This window comes from Dermacentor silvarum, chromosome 11, assembly GCF_013339745.2.
Source record: "Dermacentor silvarum isolate Dsil-2018 chromosome 11, BIME_Dsil_1.4, whole genome shotgun sequence".
Lineage (NCBI taxonomy): Eukaryota > Metazoa > Arthropoda > Arachnida > Ixodida > Ixodidae > Dermacentor > Dermacentor silvarum.
The window spans coordinates 87,574,620-87,592,252 of NC_051164.1; the positions used below are offsets into that span (position 1 = coordinate 87,574,620).

At 44.7% G+C, this 17,633-nt stretch overlaps 2 protein-coding genes across 2 annotated transcripts in view; one reads left to right on the top strand and one right to left on the bottom strand.

Moving 5' to 3' along the window:
* Window positions 1-14,145, bottom strand: part of LOC119432727 (MAM and LDL-receptor class A domain-containing protein 1) — a 45,211-nt gene extending 31,066 nt beyond the window's left edge. Inside the window, exons 1-9 of the mRNA XM_049658374.1 lie at window positions 14,090-14,145; window positions 13,404-13,489; window positions 10,780-10,947; window positions 9,307-9,403; window positions 7,901-8,059; window positions 5,651-5,836; window positions 4,133-4,231; window positions 3,209-3,369; window positions 254-335 (exon numbers count right to left, since the gene is read on the bottom strand). Of these exons, the coding sequence (XP_049514331.1) occupies window positions 254-335; window positions 3,209-3,369; window positions 4,133-4,231; window positions 5,651-5,836; window positions 7,901-8,059; window positions 9,307-9,403; window positions 10,780-10,947 (952 nt within the window). The 5' untranslated portion in view covers window positions 13,404-13,489; window positions 14,090-14,145. The remainder of the gene's footprint in view (window positions 1-253; window positions 336-3,208; window positions 3,370-4,132; window positions 4,232-5,650; window positions 5,837-7,900; window positions 8,060-9,306; window positions 9,404-10,779; window positions 10,948-13,403; window positions 13,490-14,089) is intronic.
* LOC119433202 (inaD-like protein) overlaps window positions 1-17,633 on the top strand; it is a 239,423-nt gene that overhangs the window by 123,534 nt on the left and 98,256 nt on the right. The gene's annotated exons all lie outside the window — the stretch shown is intronic.

A 17,633-nucleotide genomic window follows, 5' to 3' on the forward strand; every position in this document is an offset into this window, starting at 1 on the left:
CAGTTGCACATACTTAGAGTGTCCCAAGTTGCGCATTCGAACATACCCCCTGGAATATGCCAAGTTGCACATATATGCAGTGCCGCAAGTTGTCTGTTTCGACATGTGCCCAATGGCCCATAATACCCATCGCGGATTAAAGTTGTATACTCGGCAAAACAGCAGCCGCCGGCATCCGCAAAGTGGGGAGAAGAGATAAAGCGAGTTTTGCTTTGAACCAAGTTATGAAGGACGCATAAGCATAACCACTCACATTCTTCCTTTGTCTCGTCAGGGTGGCAATGATGGTACTCGATGTCGTCGATGCTGGCATTCTCACCAGCAGAAAAGTAGAACTGCGTCAGTAGAGAACGCACCATGTAGAAGAGGGTCAAACACTTACTTACTGTGCTGATGGCGTAGCCTATTCATAGTAGTGAAACAGATCAAAAGACGATATGCGAGCGATCGTTTTTTTTTTTATTGCGATAGCAATTATATGGACACTCAAAAGCAGATTTCTGCCGTCGGCGTCGCCGTCGCCGTCGCCGTCGCCGTGAGGTTCCGTATGACGTCATTTGGAGATGAAATCGTCGCCGCGCGCCGAACGCTGTATGTGCGAGTGAAAGGGCGCGAGGGGCGCGTCTTTCACGGGGAGTGAACGCACGGCGGAGAACAAACGCGCGTTCTGCGCCGTGCTCGCTTAAGGGCTGCAGAAGTAGGCGTCTCTTTTCTCCTTTACAATCACCATATATGTAGAGCAAACGCGCCTTCTTCGGACGCGCGAGAGGCCGTGGGGGAGGGGGAGGGAAGGGAGGCGACGTTTAGCTGCGGCACCAAGTGCCTATTTATATCAGAGGCTCCCGCAACAGTCACCAACGCCGCACGCATTTTGAGCTAACGCGGGCAAAACGCCGATGGCGTCGACAACAGTTCTGCGTGTTGTTGCTACCAAAGCCGCTCACCTTACTTCGTATGACATTGCTGTGTGCTATCGCATTCATTGCTTCGCCCTTAGGGCGAAACTGTGACATTTTTTTTCATTACCACTTTCCCAACCGTGCCCATAGAACGCTGATCACCTATGGTCTTTGAGAGCAGAGGCCTATTATATAGCTCCCGCGGAGTTCCCTGGTTTTGAAGTTCTGAGGCATCTTGTATAGGTAGCCTGAAAACTATAGTCCGAGACCGACGCCGGTCAGTCATTTCTGACAGCCATGGACCGCTATTGCAGGCAAGCGCCAAATCTGCAAGAAATGCTACTAGGACAACTGCATTATCAAACCAAACGTTTTTTGCAAAAACAGAAAAAAAATGGGTACGTTTGCTTCACCCCATTGGGCACTACCTTCCCCAATGACACATTAGCCATGATGGTTAAAAATAGTATATCCTGTCTAGAAAATTCCTTGCTCTAGTTTTTCAGTTAAAATTGGAAACTATTTGTAGCTCTTGAATTCTTCTTCCCCTGTGTCTTTTGAGATATAAAAAGATAATTTTTTATCTGACAGTTTTTGGGAAATATTTTCAGTTTGACAAATAAATATGACATTTAACCAGTAATAAAAACTCTTTGTAAATTACCATCCTTCAAAATAATATTTGCATAACATGATTTCTATGTATGCATTGTGCTGTAAACTTAACAGCACTTTCGTTAAAACAACGGAGCAAATGTCACCTAAAAGAGGCATTTTTCCCAAGGCCTGGGTGAAACTTGGATGCTGTCCAACTTTGTAAAACGACGGTGAAGTTCTTGTGCGAAGTCATGGATAGCCTCCGGTGCCGGAAACGATTGGCAGCAAAATGTCGTTTGGGCTTTGAACCTTATTTATGATTTCAGTTCGGGTCTCATTATTCTAGTCATGGACCAAATTCGCAAGCATTTGATTTAGAATATAGTACGCGGCAAGATATGTGAGTACTTTCCCCTTTATCTTTCTGTCTCCCCTCACCCCATTCCTAGTGCAAGGTAACAAACTGTATGTCTGTCTTCCAGTTAACCTACCCTAATTTCACATCTCACTCATTTCTCTCTTTCTCTCCCTCTATCTATCTATCTATCTATCTATCTCTCCATCTATCTATCTTTATTTATTTATTAGCAAGGCCTTTGCAACAATCAACTGTTCACGCCTCTGCCATATCACTTCCTGGAAATGCCACTATCATTTGCTGTTTTCAGTTTGCAAATGTCAGTACCAAGCCTCAGGTTTCAAGTAAACGATTTCAAAGGTTTCTTTCCGTGCAGTACAAAATAGATGTCGAGGCAGCTTCAATTAATGCTACTGCGCCTATTGCCGCATACAGCGACAGCCGCCTCGACACAGAGCGACTGCCTGCGTAGTTCTTGTACTTACCACTCGTATTTTGTTTAGTGCAATAGAACAAGTAATTCACTCCCCAATTCGGACATCATCTCCGACACATCAGCATTAGCGTCAATTTTTTACCATCGAGCAATTAAGTGCATAGAGTGAACTCAGTTGTGTTATCACGTTTTGATTTTTTTCCCAAATTTTTAATTTCCCTAAAGAAAAACGCGAGAAAAAACTGGGTTTTCTTTAAACCACTCGAAATTCCCGACGTTGTTGTATCTTAGCCGCATTTAGCGTAATGAATAAACGGATGCATCTCTATTCGTAGAAAAGGATTACTCTGTAGCCTATGGATTGGGTTGCGGGACTAGAAAGTTATAAGTAAATGTCCGCATGGTATAGGCAACAACAAGATTAAGTTTGTGGCAGCAAAAGTTGTCGACAAATTTTTCTGTGCCTAATAAATAAGCTGCAGCTTTTTCTGGTAAAACTTTCACTAAAACTAAAGTACGCTAACGCTTCCCGCAGATATGAGTCTTATTATACCACAGCAAGCAGTCACAGCACTGCGATCATACACCCGCTTACGGCCCTGCCTCGCCACTGGTGCCGCATGCCCCTCAGAACACTCTATAGACAGGCCCTTGCGTTTCAGTTTCTTCGCCTCATTCGTAAAAGTGCTTATGCGCTACACTCTGAAGTTCGCTTTACTTTAGATCTCGCCGGTAGCTTTCATGATCCTGTTTTGCTTCAAGCACGTTTTGCGTCACGTCTCTTATGTTTGTCTCTTCCTTTTAGAAGAGGAGGGTGTAGAAGAGGAGGGAAGAGGAAGGTAGAAAAATAAGGTGTATGCACGAGACCCGTATCACGCTTCCAGCAAGGAAGTTTGAAAGGCAAGTGTACAGGCTTACTCTGGTGCCGGGACGTCGGTTTCCGACGTTTACTGCCTGCATCTTCCAGGTAACTTGCTCTTCACCCTCCCAAGCACGTAGCACGTTCTTCTTGAGAGTCCGTACCTTGTCCGTATCTCTGAGCGTTTCCACAACGTCCACGGAAATGTATACCGGCAGGTCTGAAATTGCACGCGTGCTCAACTCACATATATAGCACTTTTCCCTACACGATTTTCTTGAACTATTCAACGTGGTTGCCTGCTCCTTAGACCACGTTCCACGTGGTCTAAGCAGTTTAATCTATATTCTACATCCGTGAGCTTGGCAGTGAATGAGACTGGCTAACGTTCTCACGGCTATAGTAGGGTTATGCGTCTCAAGTGTATCAGGTGCTTTCCTATTTCGATTATGTTCATTTTGCCATCAAGTATTCATAGATATTTACTTTGACAGTATGACATGACATAGACAGTACGAATAATAATTAACTCACAATTGTTAACATTTACGAACGTATTAAACTATTTTGCCCGAGTCAAGAATAAGACAAGCTGCAGTAAATTCTGGAATACGACTTTATGGAATACAGCGTTCTGGAATACGACTTTGGAATGCATAACCAGTTATATGAAATTAGATAACGATTTTTATATACCTATTGGCATGGCGCAATCAATATTAAATTAATAAATAATGCAGGACTTGTTTTATACCATAATTAAATGTATTCCTATGTAATCCCGCGCCTGTGTTATTCTTTGTGCAGTAAATCTGTAAACCAGTATTGGTGTAGCAAACCCAGCTTGGTAGCCATATTATATGTATGTCCGTATGTATGAGTATGTATGTGTGTATAATATGTATGTATTGCAGGTCTGGTGTGTACATGTACATGGGCGTACAGTGATATTTCAGCATCCGCGCAGTCACACTCACACTTACTCTGTTTAGGCAGAAATGTATAGAAGGTGAGCCGGCACGTATGGCCCATCGCCCCCAGCTGCGGTGTCATCAAGGCTGTGTTGCGACCCCTGGGAACAGCTGCGTCACAAAGCAGGTGTTAGTCATTTTAGGTCCGTGAACCAGCTATATTAAAATAAACATAAACACCAAAACCCCCACATCCCATACCTCGAGATGATCATATTTGATCCGATATAAAAAGTTAAAAAATAGTATATTCCCCCCCAGAACATATGGGTTTATTGGATGTGGTAAATACGGGACTCCTTTTTTTTTCTGTCACGAAATGAAAAGTCGTTAGTAATCCCACGGCGTTTTGATAAAACCGTTCTCCCTCATATGTGCTCTCTTATTTGTTCTCACTACCTGCAACATTGGAACTGCATTGTATTCTTCTTCTTTCTATGGTTTTACGTGCCAAAACAAGCGGTGATTATGAGGCCCGCCGTAGTGGAGGGCTCCGGATTAATTTTACCACCTGGGGTTCTTTAACGTGCACTACAACGCAAGCACACGGGCGTTTTTACATTTCGCCTCCATCGAATTGTGGCCGCCGCGGCCGGGATTCGATCCCGCGACCTCATGCGCAGCAGCGCAACACCTCAGCTAACTAGGCCACCACGGCGGGTTGCACTGTATTCGCCCCTTAAAGTGCCGAAAAGGTCCCTTCAAAATGACGGTTCATGTGTATGCTGCTTTTTTCTGCATTGTCTGTTTCCCATTATAAAATAACAAGTGATTCGAAACAAAATACTAATGTTTATTGCGTGATAATTGAAAATACAATCATTAATAAGAACGTTCCACTCGTTAACCTTTTAATGAATAAATTCAGGAGCTACATTGTAAATGCACGATTGAAGACAGCCAGTGCTCAAACCGTAGCCCGTCCCAGAAACTATGTGCCTTCCACCAGTTTCGAGAAATAAGTATGCTCAAACTCTGCATTGTTGTTTCCGTGAATATAGTCCCACATTGTGAAAAAAATATTGCAAGTAAAACTTAACTGGAACAGTAGTGCACCTCACGGCACATTTTGAGCGCGTATTTTCGGAACAGCTACTAGGCACCAAGTTTCAAGCAAAGAGTGATGCTTAGAGTATTGGCTGACCTCACTTCTGTGATTACAATACGCTCCCAAAAGTAATAAATTAAATAATTAATTAGTAATTATAATCGAATTGGAGATTATCGCGCAAATGCTGATGTCAGCCCCTGTCATGAAGCATGTCAGCAAAAATTGCTTTATCACGAATGCACCATTTTTGATAATCAAATTTATCAGACAAGTGGCATATGTCAAGAATTATTAAAATCCGATGATAATTTATCTCGCCTCAGTGTTCCGGGAAAGAAAGGAAACAGAAGCACGTATTTGCCCATACAGACTGGCATAGTGGGAAACTCAAACAAATCAATGAATTCGTGTCCGATAATTCCGCATCTAATAAACCACCGATTTGCTTTCGTTACTGCGGGCGTTGCAAGGCTCCTCACCGGCGTCCGTCTTGAGGAAGGCGGCGTAGAAGCCACGCTCGTTGCGACTGCTGTCTTCACGAGGCAGGGAAGGAAAACGCATCCGGTTGTTGGAAACCATGAGGGCTGATAGACGGGTCCAGCGTGGCTGGCTCTGCGTGCGGGCGGCCTGAAGACCGCACATGTCCTTCGAGAAGTCGCAGGCACCTGCATAGACGCATAGAGTGAGGTAACCCCGCCCCTTCCGATGCAAGGTGATGATTTCGCCGCAATCCTTAAGCGATATTCTACTAAGTCTTTCGCTGTTGCCGCCTTATACTGCTTTTATCGCGGGTGCTTTATAACTGCGCTGCCAAGCACTGGATGTTTACGACCAATGCCAATAAGAAAGCTAGTCGTACTGGTGTATTTATCCATTGCTGTACTCTGCAGTACTTAGTGCAACTACTCGTTCCAAAGGGTAAATAAATGTTCATACTTGTAGAACGTTTCCAATATAATCGAACCCATCGATCGATGTTTAGTTAAGGTAATGATTCTATTAGTTGTTCTTGAAAAGATTTGTCCGATTGTATGCCGTCGCAAGATAAATCAATTAGCAAAATATTTGCTCTCTGAAGATCAGTTAAATTGCGAGCATTTTATACCTGTGGTTTAACATGTTCATAGCTCGTGCCGAGGGTGAGAGTTTATAGCAGCTTGTATAAGTATTGACTTAACTGGTCATTTTAAAGCCAAATGATGAACAAACATTAATTTCTGTCGGACACTATCATTTCACTACACTTTGTGGTGGCTTGTTGGAGTTCAAGGAGTTTTTTTACAGAATGTCACTCAAGCGAGGGAATGCATTAGAAAAAAATCGGAAAGAGTCGAACAAATAGCGGGGTTGATTAGACTGTGTACAATCGATAAGATTAAGGCAATACACCTGTACAAAAATGATTGCGCCTCGCTCTGCGTGTCCCTCGAGAGCGAACCACGCGAGAATAAGGTTTGGTGCGTTTTTCACGCGCTAACGTCCACGCCGCCAAACAGACACCCTCTGGACTCACTAGCAATAGATTAGCGCGTCAGCTTCATGGCGCTTGCGCAAAAGTTCGCCAACCGCTCCGCGCGGACACCACATAGCCCATTCCGCGAGAGCACCGGAGCACGGCTATACCTCAGGTGATGCGTTGAATGCGATCGCTGTCACGGAGCTGGACCACGCTATTAGAGGCGTGCAAGCGGCGCCCGGCGCCTGGGCAGGACGGCTTGACATACCAGATGCTCCGAAGTTTAAATGAGCAACACCGACAACAGCGTCTCCAGCTATTTAACGACGTCTGAGCGTCGGGAATTCTATGCCGGTGGTGTGACGTTGGGCAGTGACTTCATTAATTCTATGCCCGAAAAGGGAGCATGGAACAGCGGTCATGGTTTTATTGAACTAGCCAGCCATGGTGGCGACGATACCGAAAGCGGCAGACGGATGCGACCGCCCATTCCGGGTACGCTGATAGGTCTTTCCCAAGACCTATCAAAATGTAGGTCTTAACGAGACAAGAAGCGATAATTAGTCGCAGAGTTGGTAAAATGAAAGGCACGAGTGTAATTAGCGCCAATATAGTAAAGAATTAACCGCATTGCAATATAATTCTGTAAAGATTGCACCGCCGTAGGTATAGACATGTTGAGGGAAAGTCACCGTACGGCACACTTTTGGGATATTGAGCGAATTCGCTTGGACTAAGTAGGGCTAGTGCTAGACAATGGTGCCTTGAAGTTAGGTTTGCCGGTGCCCACAATAACTGAGAATTGTCGCAGAGTAGGTAAAATTAGCGGTACACGTAATTAGCACCAATATAGTCGAAAATTAGCCACATTGTACCAAATAATGCACTGTCTCCGGGAGTGGCCCGGCCCACCTGGCCCCTTAGTCAAAAAAAAAGAAAGTGTCAACGAAGTGACGATGCTTAAAAAGACAAGATCGACGTAATTGTGTATGAAATACTATATGAATAACATATAAAATGAGGGACTAATGAACGTGAGAATAGACAGAAAGAGACAGAATAGAGAGACATAATCAACATTTAATCATAGAATCATTTGAACAACCATGTGCTTCGACCTTGTCTTCATTAGCGTCGATACTTGATTGACGGTTTCTTTTTCATGAAACTGACTTACCACTTTCCAACCCAACGAAATAGTTAACCCAACTCTTACATGTTCGTGCAAACATCACTAGTATGCGACAGGTGTCAAGCTATGACAGTGACTGACCGCAGTGGCTTTCATCCGAACCGTCGGGACACTGTTTGAGGAAATCGCACAGCTGGCTCGCCGGAATGCAGTGGGTGACGGACAGGCAGGCAAACTCGCCATGCGAGCAGTTTGATGGTGTGGAAGTGGTGGTTTCAGCTGACCTCTTGGGCAGCGGACCTGAGGCAAGGACACAGTGCTCAGGTATAACAGACGGTCAAGTCTGCTGCATGATTAGTTGATTATAAATTATAACAAAAACGGCAGACATAATAAAAAACAGGATATTTACCAGCTATTCTCTATTATCAATAAGCAATGTTGCACAAAAAAAGGCCCTATTCAACAATGCGCTTTCATGCTGATGCACCGAGAGGGTCTTTTCCTTAACCCATAATTAGCTCTTCTCCTATGTTTCGACTTGCGGCCAACAGCGCCGAACATCATTCTCACGAATGCGACAAAACCATAGAACAGATTATGTTCCACTGTCCGTTCTTTTACTGTCAACGATATCCTTTGTGTGCTAACCTAAAATCTTAGACGAGAGGCTGTTCTCGAAAGTAAAAATCCGGAATCTTGGCTGATCTACTTCGGTATGCACAAGGACACCAAAGCGCTCATGCGCTTCTTCAATGCAACTGGACTTTGCGAGCACTTGTGACTGGCTATATGTGAGTGCACGTTCACTTGCGGATGTGCACACACTGACCCTCCTTCTTCCTTCTCATCTTTCTTTCCCCCTTTCCTCACGTGTAGCGTAGACAGCCAGGCACGACCACGGTTAACCTTCCTGCCTCTCCTTTTTTAATTCTCTCTTTTTATTTGTATACCATGCAGCATTTGCCTTTGACAGTTATGGAATGGAAAAATATTATTGCAGCTATTTTATTCAGAGAAAACACGTTTCCTCATCCTGCATACGCAAAGCCTTGCTGGAATAACAGATAATGTCGCGAAGTTGGAGCCCCCTTTACACACGCATTATTAGGTCTTTTGCCATAAGGGAAGGTCTAAGATTGCTCCAGCTTGCCAAATTATTCAGGTAGCTAATGCACCTTTCTGTCCGTAAATTTCTCCTGGCTGCTTATTTTATAATCCTCACATTTGTCAATATGACGTCTAAATAAATTAATAAATGACAAACACCGATAAAAGCAATATCAATTTTTTCTGTGTTTTTTTTTAATTTCTCATATGCCATTTCTTAGAAGCTAAGTTTTACGCTTGCACAATTACGGTCATTTGGGGCATATAGATTACGAAGAAGTTGGTGCTCTCTGATTTTCTGTGTCCTACAACTTTTAACACTTACAAGAAACATAATGGAATAAGCAGAATGGTGGCGCTATATAAACGCACAGTTAACACATGGTGCTTCCCGGTTAAAAATCGAACCACATTGTCATAAGTACCACAAGGTATACCTGAAGCAGCATGACAGCTGTCAAGGAAAGTGATGTCATCAATCGCAATATAACCATGAGCATTTCTTCCCTCTTCTATGTGGCCTTCGATGGATACCTAGTCAAAGGAAGAAAAAAAAGCCAAATATTCACAAACTACAAACCTAGGAAAGTATGACAATTGCTCAAGACGCAGAGAACATATTTATAAGCTTGCGACATGCAAAAAAGTGTCCGCGCGTGCTTGAGTACCGCATTGGAGAAGCGTGGCAAAACGCTCACTTCTCCGCATAAAGACGTCTTGTGAGGAGAAGCCCGTTTCTACAATCCTCGACACTCGTTTTTTTATGTTATTCTTTTAGAGTTTCTTTGCATTGTTCTTTCTTTCTTTTTTTTTTCTTACGTGAATGCATTTGACAACGAAGTAAGTACTAGTACTTTAGGGTACTAAAAGGAGCCGGCGTCCCGCGACGTAAAGTGTGCCCCGCACGTCGATGCTGGGTGCTGACAATGACTGCGACGTTCTGCACTGGTGAGACGAAAGGACCCTATTGAGGACACATCAGCGGGAGGGGGTGCCTTTAAGGCATAGTGCGGAGGCGAGTGTGATGGTTGTTGGAAGTGCAAAGGTTAACCTCAGGCAGATTGAAAACGATCCTAAGTTTGTCAAAGATGAACCGAAGACAGCTGGAGGTGAGGAGAAAGTTATTGCAAAAGAACGCCGTGGTAGCGACAATAATTTCCCTTTGTGGAGGCAATTCTGCCCATTGTAATGGAAGGCCAAGATATTAAACCAACTAGAACCGTAAGGGACATCCACCTTACATAGGCGCTGATGGGAACGTTGACTGGTCAGCGGTCGTGATAAGCAAGATACGTTTAGAATATTGGCGGGGGGGGAAGCAGCGATGAGTAGGTGCCGAAGTCGTTACAGGTGTAGGTAATTTTACAAGATGGGTGAAATTCTAGGCTGCGATAGATGTAGTAAAACCTTATTAGCTCACGCAGGCTTGGCGACTATTCGTCCCTACCCCGTTTTAAAGAAGAGGGCGATTAGAAATCAGTCACCACTGTTTCTAAGCATGTTGGCTGTTGCTCCGCCATTCTAGTGCACGGCCGTGCCAATAAGCTGCAGACTTTTATCTAAGGGAGCCTAAAACTATGTAGATAAAAAAGAAGAGACGTGCACAGCGCCTTGCTTCTTAGTATATCGTATTACGCGCTGTTTATATACCATGTCCCAGCTAACGTTAGCCAAGCTACTCAACCCCAAAAAAAAAAAAAATATTAGAAAAGTTCGTCGAAAGTGCAATCATAAGACCTACGGTCTTCGGTCGTCAGAGGTCTGACGACAGAAGACCGTAGGTCTTAACGAAGACGCACAATAAAGACAACAAGACACACAAGCAGAAAAGCGACATAAGCAATCTCAATTAACATTATGAGCATTCCGATTAAGAATGGCCACTACCATGACTAAACATCAGTTTTCACCTCAAAATCTGAAGTTTCGTGGAAGGGCACAAATGCCTCAGTGAAGTGGTGGAACTCAGTAGGGCGGTCGCTTTTCCACACATCGTTGAAATCCCCATCGGCAGTGCTCCGAGTCTTGACAGCGAGTACAGCGTTGGTCGGGCCTTTTATCGTGTAGTAAAAACGCATCTGTGGACAATCAGGAACACTTATGAAAATATTCGCTTCGCGTGCGCTACTTCGAAAACAAAACGAGGCATGCACGAAGCAATGCAAAATGCATGGCAAAGTGCATGCAATGCAAGAAATGTTTTGTTAGCCATCAGTAGACGTTTCAACATACAAAATTCCTTATACGACGGAAAAATCTCTTGATGGTCTGATGGTCTTGAGTTTGATGGTCCGGCTATTCTTTTATTATTTTTTTATTCATGAACGCCTTAGCAGCCTTGCAATTCTCACTCGTGGCAGCTGCTGACGTCATGAACCACGACCTCCTCCTGGTATCATGTGCAGTAGTGGCTGCTGAGGTTTTGGTTGCCATCGTCTGCCGTAGTGGCTGCTGGTCTTTGTGCAAAACGCAAGCAACGCTTCACTGAAACGACTTCACAATACATGGATATCTATTCGAGTGTTAAGATATATGTCACCCAGAGAAGAAGCCGGTAAGCTACACAGTTGACAACATTCATTACCACGGGCTTTTCCCGCGTTTGCGTGCGTGATGTAAACAAGAGCTTACTTTAAACCTCCCTGAAAAATGCTAAAATCAAAAGCCACTTCTTGCGAGTATTGCTTCATGTGCCCAGAAGCGACTGTCACGCGCAAAACAAACCCAGCAGTCACGCTAGGGCTAAACTTCGTGGATTGGAGATATCGACGAAGATATGTACATATGCGGCAGACAAAGTACTAGAGTTTACGTCTGAGCTTCAGAAGCTTGTTTTGGTCTGTTATGTGCAGAAGTAGATACAGTGCACGCAAGCAATCAAACAAAGCTTTTTTTTCTCTCGATGTTTCTCCTAGCGACGGACTTGAGCCGGTTCGACGACAGTCGGCAGATTATTTTAACAGCGGAGCTGTTAAGCCGGGCGTAATGTGTCAACCGCGAACAGAAAATGTGGGCCGATCTTGGCGGTAGTGCAGAAACGGTCCAAGCGCAATGGCACATCCATGTGAACTAGCGAAGCTTGACCTGGCTAATTATAGGTAAGCATGGTTGGGACTACTTAAGCTTCGTCAGTCATCGATAGCCAATCGATAGCCAATCAATTGCTAATCGATAATCCATCAATAATCAATAAATTTCTTAAATTGGTAGTGGTTAGGCTAGCCCAATTACGTGGCCAATACGTTGCTATAGCCAATCGATAGCGAATCAATAGCTATCGATAATTGATCAATAATCAATAAATTCCGGAAATTGCTGGGGATGACTTGGTAGTGCTTAGCCTATCCCAAATACGTGGCCAATACCTTGCGATAGCCAATCTATAGCCAATCAATCGCTAATCGATAATCGTTCAACAATCAATAAATTCCGGAAAAGCATAACCCGTAAGGCCAGGGCCAGCTAGGTGTCGATCAGCTCCGCTGTTTCTTTAGCCTTGCGCCACTAGTGCAAGCTACGCTATTTTTTTCTGTCATTTCATCACAGTGAAATAAAACGAACACTCGCCAATGGAAATACATGTATTGGAAAAGAAAAACTTGACGTTTCGAGTCCGTACGGGACCCTTGATCACAATGAATCAAACGCGGTGGCTCTTGTTTAAGTATGGGATAGATGGCGTAGTGCGCGTGTGTAGATTTCTGGCAGATTCCCACGTGTCCTGTTTATCGCATGTTGCGTCGTCTGAATGTGCAGCGAATGTGCAGTGACAAATACATGTATTTCCATTGGCGAGTGTTCGTTTTGTTTCACTATGCTCATTCCTCGCCAGACGGGTTTCCGTCGAAGTCTGGATCATTTTCATCACAAAAGACACCTAAACTGCGACTACTTTCACTTGCCGGTCGTTGGCGTTGCCAGTGTGGTATGACAGATTGTATTCAGCGACACTGCTTGCCAATGGCATGGCCGATTGTTGGCGCCAACGTCATGTACGTATCATGTCTTGCACTCCTGGAGTTAGTGCAGTCACACAAGGGTGGTCACACATTGAAACTGCTGGGCGGCTCTGTGACAATCTCATAACTGTTTATGTACCATGTGAACAATCGTATAACTGTTGACGTGCCATGTCAGCAGCACAATGTTACCGATTAGACTAAGTATTTAGGGAAGCCGCACCAGGGCGTCTCGGGTCTTGACGTCACCGCGGTTCATAATCCAAGTTCTCGATGTTTAGACGAATACACCATCCAGTGGTCTGAAACTTCTGAACTGGGTGAATAAGATTTTATGCTCTTCATTGCAATATCAAATTGTAATATGCAGGTCTACCATGTCGTGACCCCTTCAAGTGTGTTCTGAACTCATTTTCGCGTAGTTGTCTCCCTATTACCATAATTCCTAATTTTGACAACTGCGTTTCAACAAAAATTCAACGCGAAGGATACGAGTTCATATTAAGAAGGGACCAAGACTGCTATAGCGAGGAAGTTTCACTAAGTCAGGTAATGGTTCAACAACCAGCTCTTACCACACAAAGGGTGCTTGCATTCAGTTGAGGGCCCAGAAGTGATGCGACGACAGTCCTCGCTTTTGACTTCAAGTACAGAAAAGAACCTGTTACAACACGCAAGAAATGTAATTATTGTGAGGTGCATGACCCAAAGTAAGACCGAAATCAACTCATACGTGCCTATAGTTTATACCTGTCTCTCATTACATCACCCTTGTCGCTCTCCCGTGCCAGAGCAGATTTTATCATGCTATTATTGCCCTTGCAAATTAGATCTAAATAACTACACATTTCATAAACTGTCGATAGAAGGGTTTTTTTTTTTCACTAGGAAGTGAACATTCAATATACCGTCTATGTTCTAAGGGCATACGTCCTTGCAATTGTAGCCAGCCGGTGTCTCTAGGTTACGTAGCAGCACAAGCAAAATCTGCACGAAAGCGTTTACAGATACTCTGCTGTGTATCGTCATTCTTTAGAGTGACTTTTTGATCATACCACTCTTCGTTGCACGACGCGCTGATACTGGCAATGTAATTTTTATGATGCTAGCGCGAAAAGAGACACTTACATACAGTACGAGAGAGACGACACAAGCGCATGTATCGTCTTCGTTCTTTTGTATGCAGGTGTCTGCTTTCGCGCTACCATCATGAACGCATAGCAACTTTTCCAATATTATATCTTGCTGAATGCAATGTTACCGTCTTTTCCTCCACTCGTGTGATCTCGCGTAGGTCCCCTTTTCAAGTATGGGAAAGGTTTTCTCTTGTCCAACCACCACCTCGGCTTGCCTCCAATGGAGTCCAGTCACAGAATGACGAATCGAAGTTGCATCTAAACTTGTAGTCGTCTGGAAAGCAAACGTGACAAGGATACTCATCCCGTGATCACTTTTTAAGTGCGACCTCTTGTGATCAGCCATTTTTTACGCAGCCACTCACGAAAACAGCGAAGACAACGTAAATGTACAACCGTAATACTCCTGGACTAAACATAACACGCGTTCCATTTTCTAAAGGGATGTTGCAAACAGACGAATAATAATTTATCAATAAAGCTAGCTTTCTTCGGTGTTGCTAAATAACTACATTGCCAGCACGTTCTGAGATACGAGGAAACGAACGTTGTGTCGAGGAATGGGAAAGAAGGGCATTTACCGTCAGTTAGGTTAACGTCGAACAATTTCATAATTGTAGTAGATTTCGCTGCCTAACTGCATTTTTCTGCAACCATATAAGCAAGTATTTTGGTTATTTCAGCAATCTCAATGCCGCCCTCTTTCGTAACGGTTTGTTCCGGAGCAATTGCAAGTACTTTCACGCAAAGCATCTTGCCGGTCAAGACGTTGATAATTCAGTTACACCTCACCATTTAAACTCGCCCTCCCGTTAATTATAAAGAGTAAATAATTGTCTTAGTTCGTTAAGTCACACTCAGCATTTAAAACTTAAATCTTATATTCGCAGCTCAAAATAAAAGTTGAGAGAAAAGAACTTTAGGTACAGCGGAAGTAAAACAAGACGGACAGGAGCAGAGGCACGCAGTGCCTGTCCGTCTCCTGTCCGACTCCTGTCCGTCTTGTCTTCTTCGCGCTGTAGCTATAGTTATGTACCACCAACAAGCCCAAGTTTTCACACTTTTCAAAAACAAATATATCGGGAAAAATAACAGTAAATAAAGTATGCCACATTTTCTACAAAAGAAAGAGAGAGAGAGGAAAGCAGAGAAAGAAAATAAAGAAGTAATAGGAGACTTGAGAAAATGCCACAAAACATTGCGTAGTCTTCCTTCAGCATGCGGAGGTACATACAGCATGTTGAGTCCCATTCACATGTATTGTGGAACAAGTGTGCAGTAAACGGTACTTGCAAAAAAGGAGAAATTGTGGTTAGATAACTGTATTGCGTATGATTGCGCTGCTAAGGTGTCACATACAGAGTCACTGACACGGAAACACGAAACAGACACGGGTCTTGCGCCCAATGTCGTCCGTTTCTTGTTTGCGTGTCAAGTGTCCTATGTGTGCAACTTAGCAGCGCAATCAAACGCCGTCCAATTATTTCATACCAACTAGCCCCATCGAAGCACTTCTGAGTGATTTCGTAGTACGCCAGAATTACGGTGAAGATAAAGCAAAATTTTGGATATCCCTCCCTGTAACCAGCGTGATAGCCACTGTGACCTGGGAAATCGAGGCCTATGTCCGTGCGTACGTGCGCCATAAGTTGCTTCACAAAAACAGCACCTAGAAGTAAGAAGGAAATTTCGGAGCTGCGAATAACAGTAGTGGCGCAGTGTGCTGTGGATGAAGGAGGCAAAGGAGGCGTGAAATGAAGTACAGGCGCGGAAGATGTAAGCCGGCGCAGAGCTTCTTCACTCCCAGTGTAGTTGCCACGCAATCAGAATTCGCTCGCCGTCTACGCGGAGGAAGCGCCCGGGCCCTTCGCGTGCCTGAGATGTTAATCCTATCTGATGTCACACGAATGAGTCCATGAACCAGAGCGAATCATCGAAGTTCGGGGTATTTATTTAAGTGTATCGCAAGAGGTTGATGTTATCTTCCTTGCGATATTAATTTACAGACTTAAAGACATGCCTGAATTAAATGCGAGTAAAGTTTATAAATATGAACATCAACTGCAACGTACAGAAACCTGGCTATTCATTCAGACAAAGCTCTTTAATCAGCCTGTCTCACCCGCGCAAACATAAAAAGATGCAGTTTTGCCCGTAAGGCGAAGCATCAATTGCGATAGCAAATTAGTAGCAAGCTATATGGAGTAAGGATGGTAGTTTTATCGGCTGTATAAAATTGGACACATTCGCTTACTAACTGAATTAACAAGCATGGTGTCAGTGCGCACAAGCAAACATGGATAGATCACACTCAATCCACACACCATCGCTGTCAAAACGCTGGCGTGAGCAAGCGCACCAGCAGCAGCGAGCGAAGGTTCGTGCGGTCTATCGCTTTAACGGAAACCGAGCGGCGAAAGCACAGCGCATACAAAGGTTGGAGCCGTCTTGCAGATCGCTTTCAAGATACGGTGCGTGCGACCGCCCGGCGCCGCGCAAAGTACAAGTACGCAGTTGCTCGCAGAGCAGAAGCCGCAAACCTCCCTCCCGCGCTGCCTTCCCGCATTCCTCATCGCGCGTGGGAGATTGAGTCGCCAGTTCCCCTTGCACCCGGTCGCAAGATAGGCATTTGGTGCCGCAGCTAAACGTCACCTCCCCTCCCTCCCTCCCATCCCCGCGATCCGGAAACGCGACGGAAGAAGTCGCGTTTTCTCTCCGCCATACGTTCGCTCCCCGTGAAAGCGCGCGTCCCTCGCGTGCTTTTACTCGCACATACAGCATACGGCGCGCAGCGACGATTTTATCGCCGTTGGACTTTATACGGAACCTCACGGCGACAGCGACGCCGACGGCAGTAATCCGCTTGGAGTTACCATATAATTGCTATCGCAATAAAACGATTGGGGAAAACGCAAGAAGGTTGTGCGCTTCGAAAGAAATAACGCTTACCGCAGCCCTGTTCGTCACTTAAGTCACCACAGTGGTCGATGTAGTCGCAGCGATGCTCCATTACGACTGCAACCCCGTTCTTGCAGGTGAACATTCCTGGACTTTGTTGTGACATCGGCACTGCAAACAGGGAGGTGTATGAGTTTTTACGTCTACTGAAACCTTAAGTAGCACAGTATGCTAGACTAGTTTTTATAAGGGTATATTTAATTGTGGTGGTAATTGTATTAAAGGTGGTGGCGTGGAGCTGATGTAGAATACCCGCCCTCAAATCTGAAGGTCGTAAGTTCGAATCCTACTCCAGTCCACTACATTTTCAGGCATAGAGTGGTGCCTGACACCGGCACGAAAAAAAAATATATTGCCGAGAGCTAGTGGGGCTATACTAGTTCAGGTGCAACCAAACTAGGAAGGCCCACTAAGCTTCATCAAAGTCACTCCCTCACCAGAACAGGAATTGGCCTCCCTGGTGCAGTATTCGGCCACTAACCCCCTCATGACTCCGACAATTAACCATGGCGCTCAGTCCCAGTGGCTGCGGAGCAGCTGACCAGGCGGCGGTCGGACCTGCTACGCGGCAGAGGGTGCTAAGAAGCTCTGGGTCCGGACAGGCCGCCAATGGAAACTGAACCTGGCAACGTTCAACACGCGCACCCTCCCGAGTGAGGCTAGCTTAGCAGGACTATTTCAAGAAATTATCAGGTATTGTCTGGATAATAT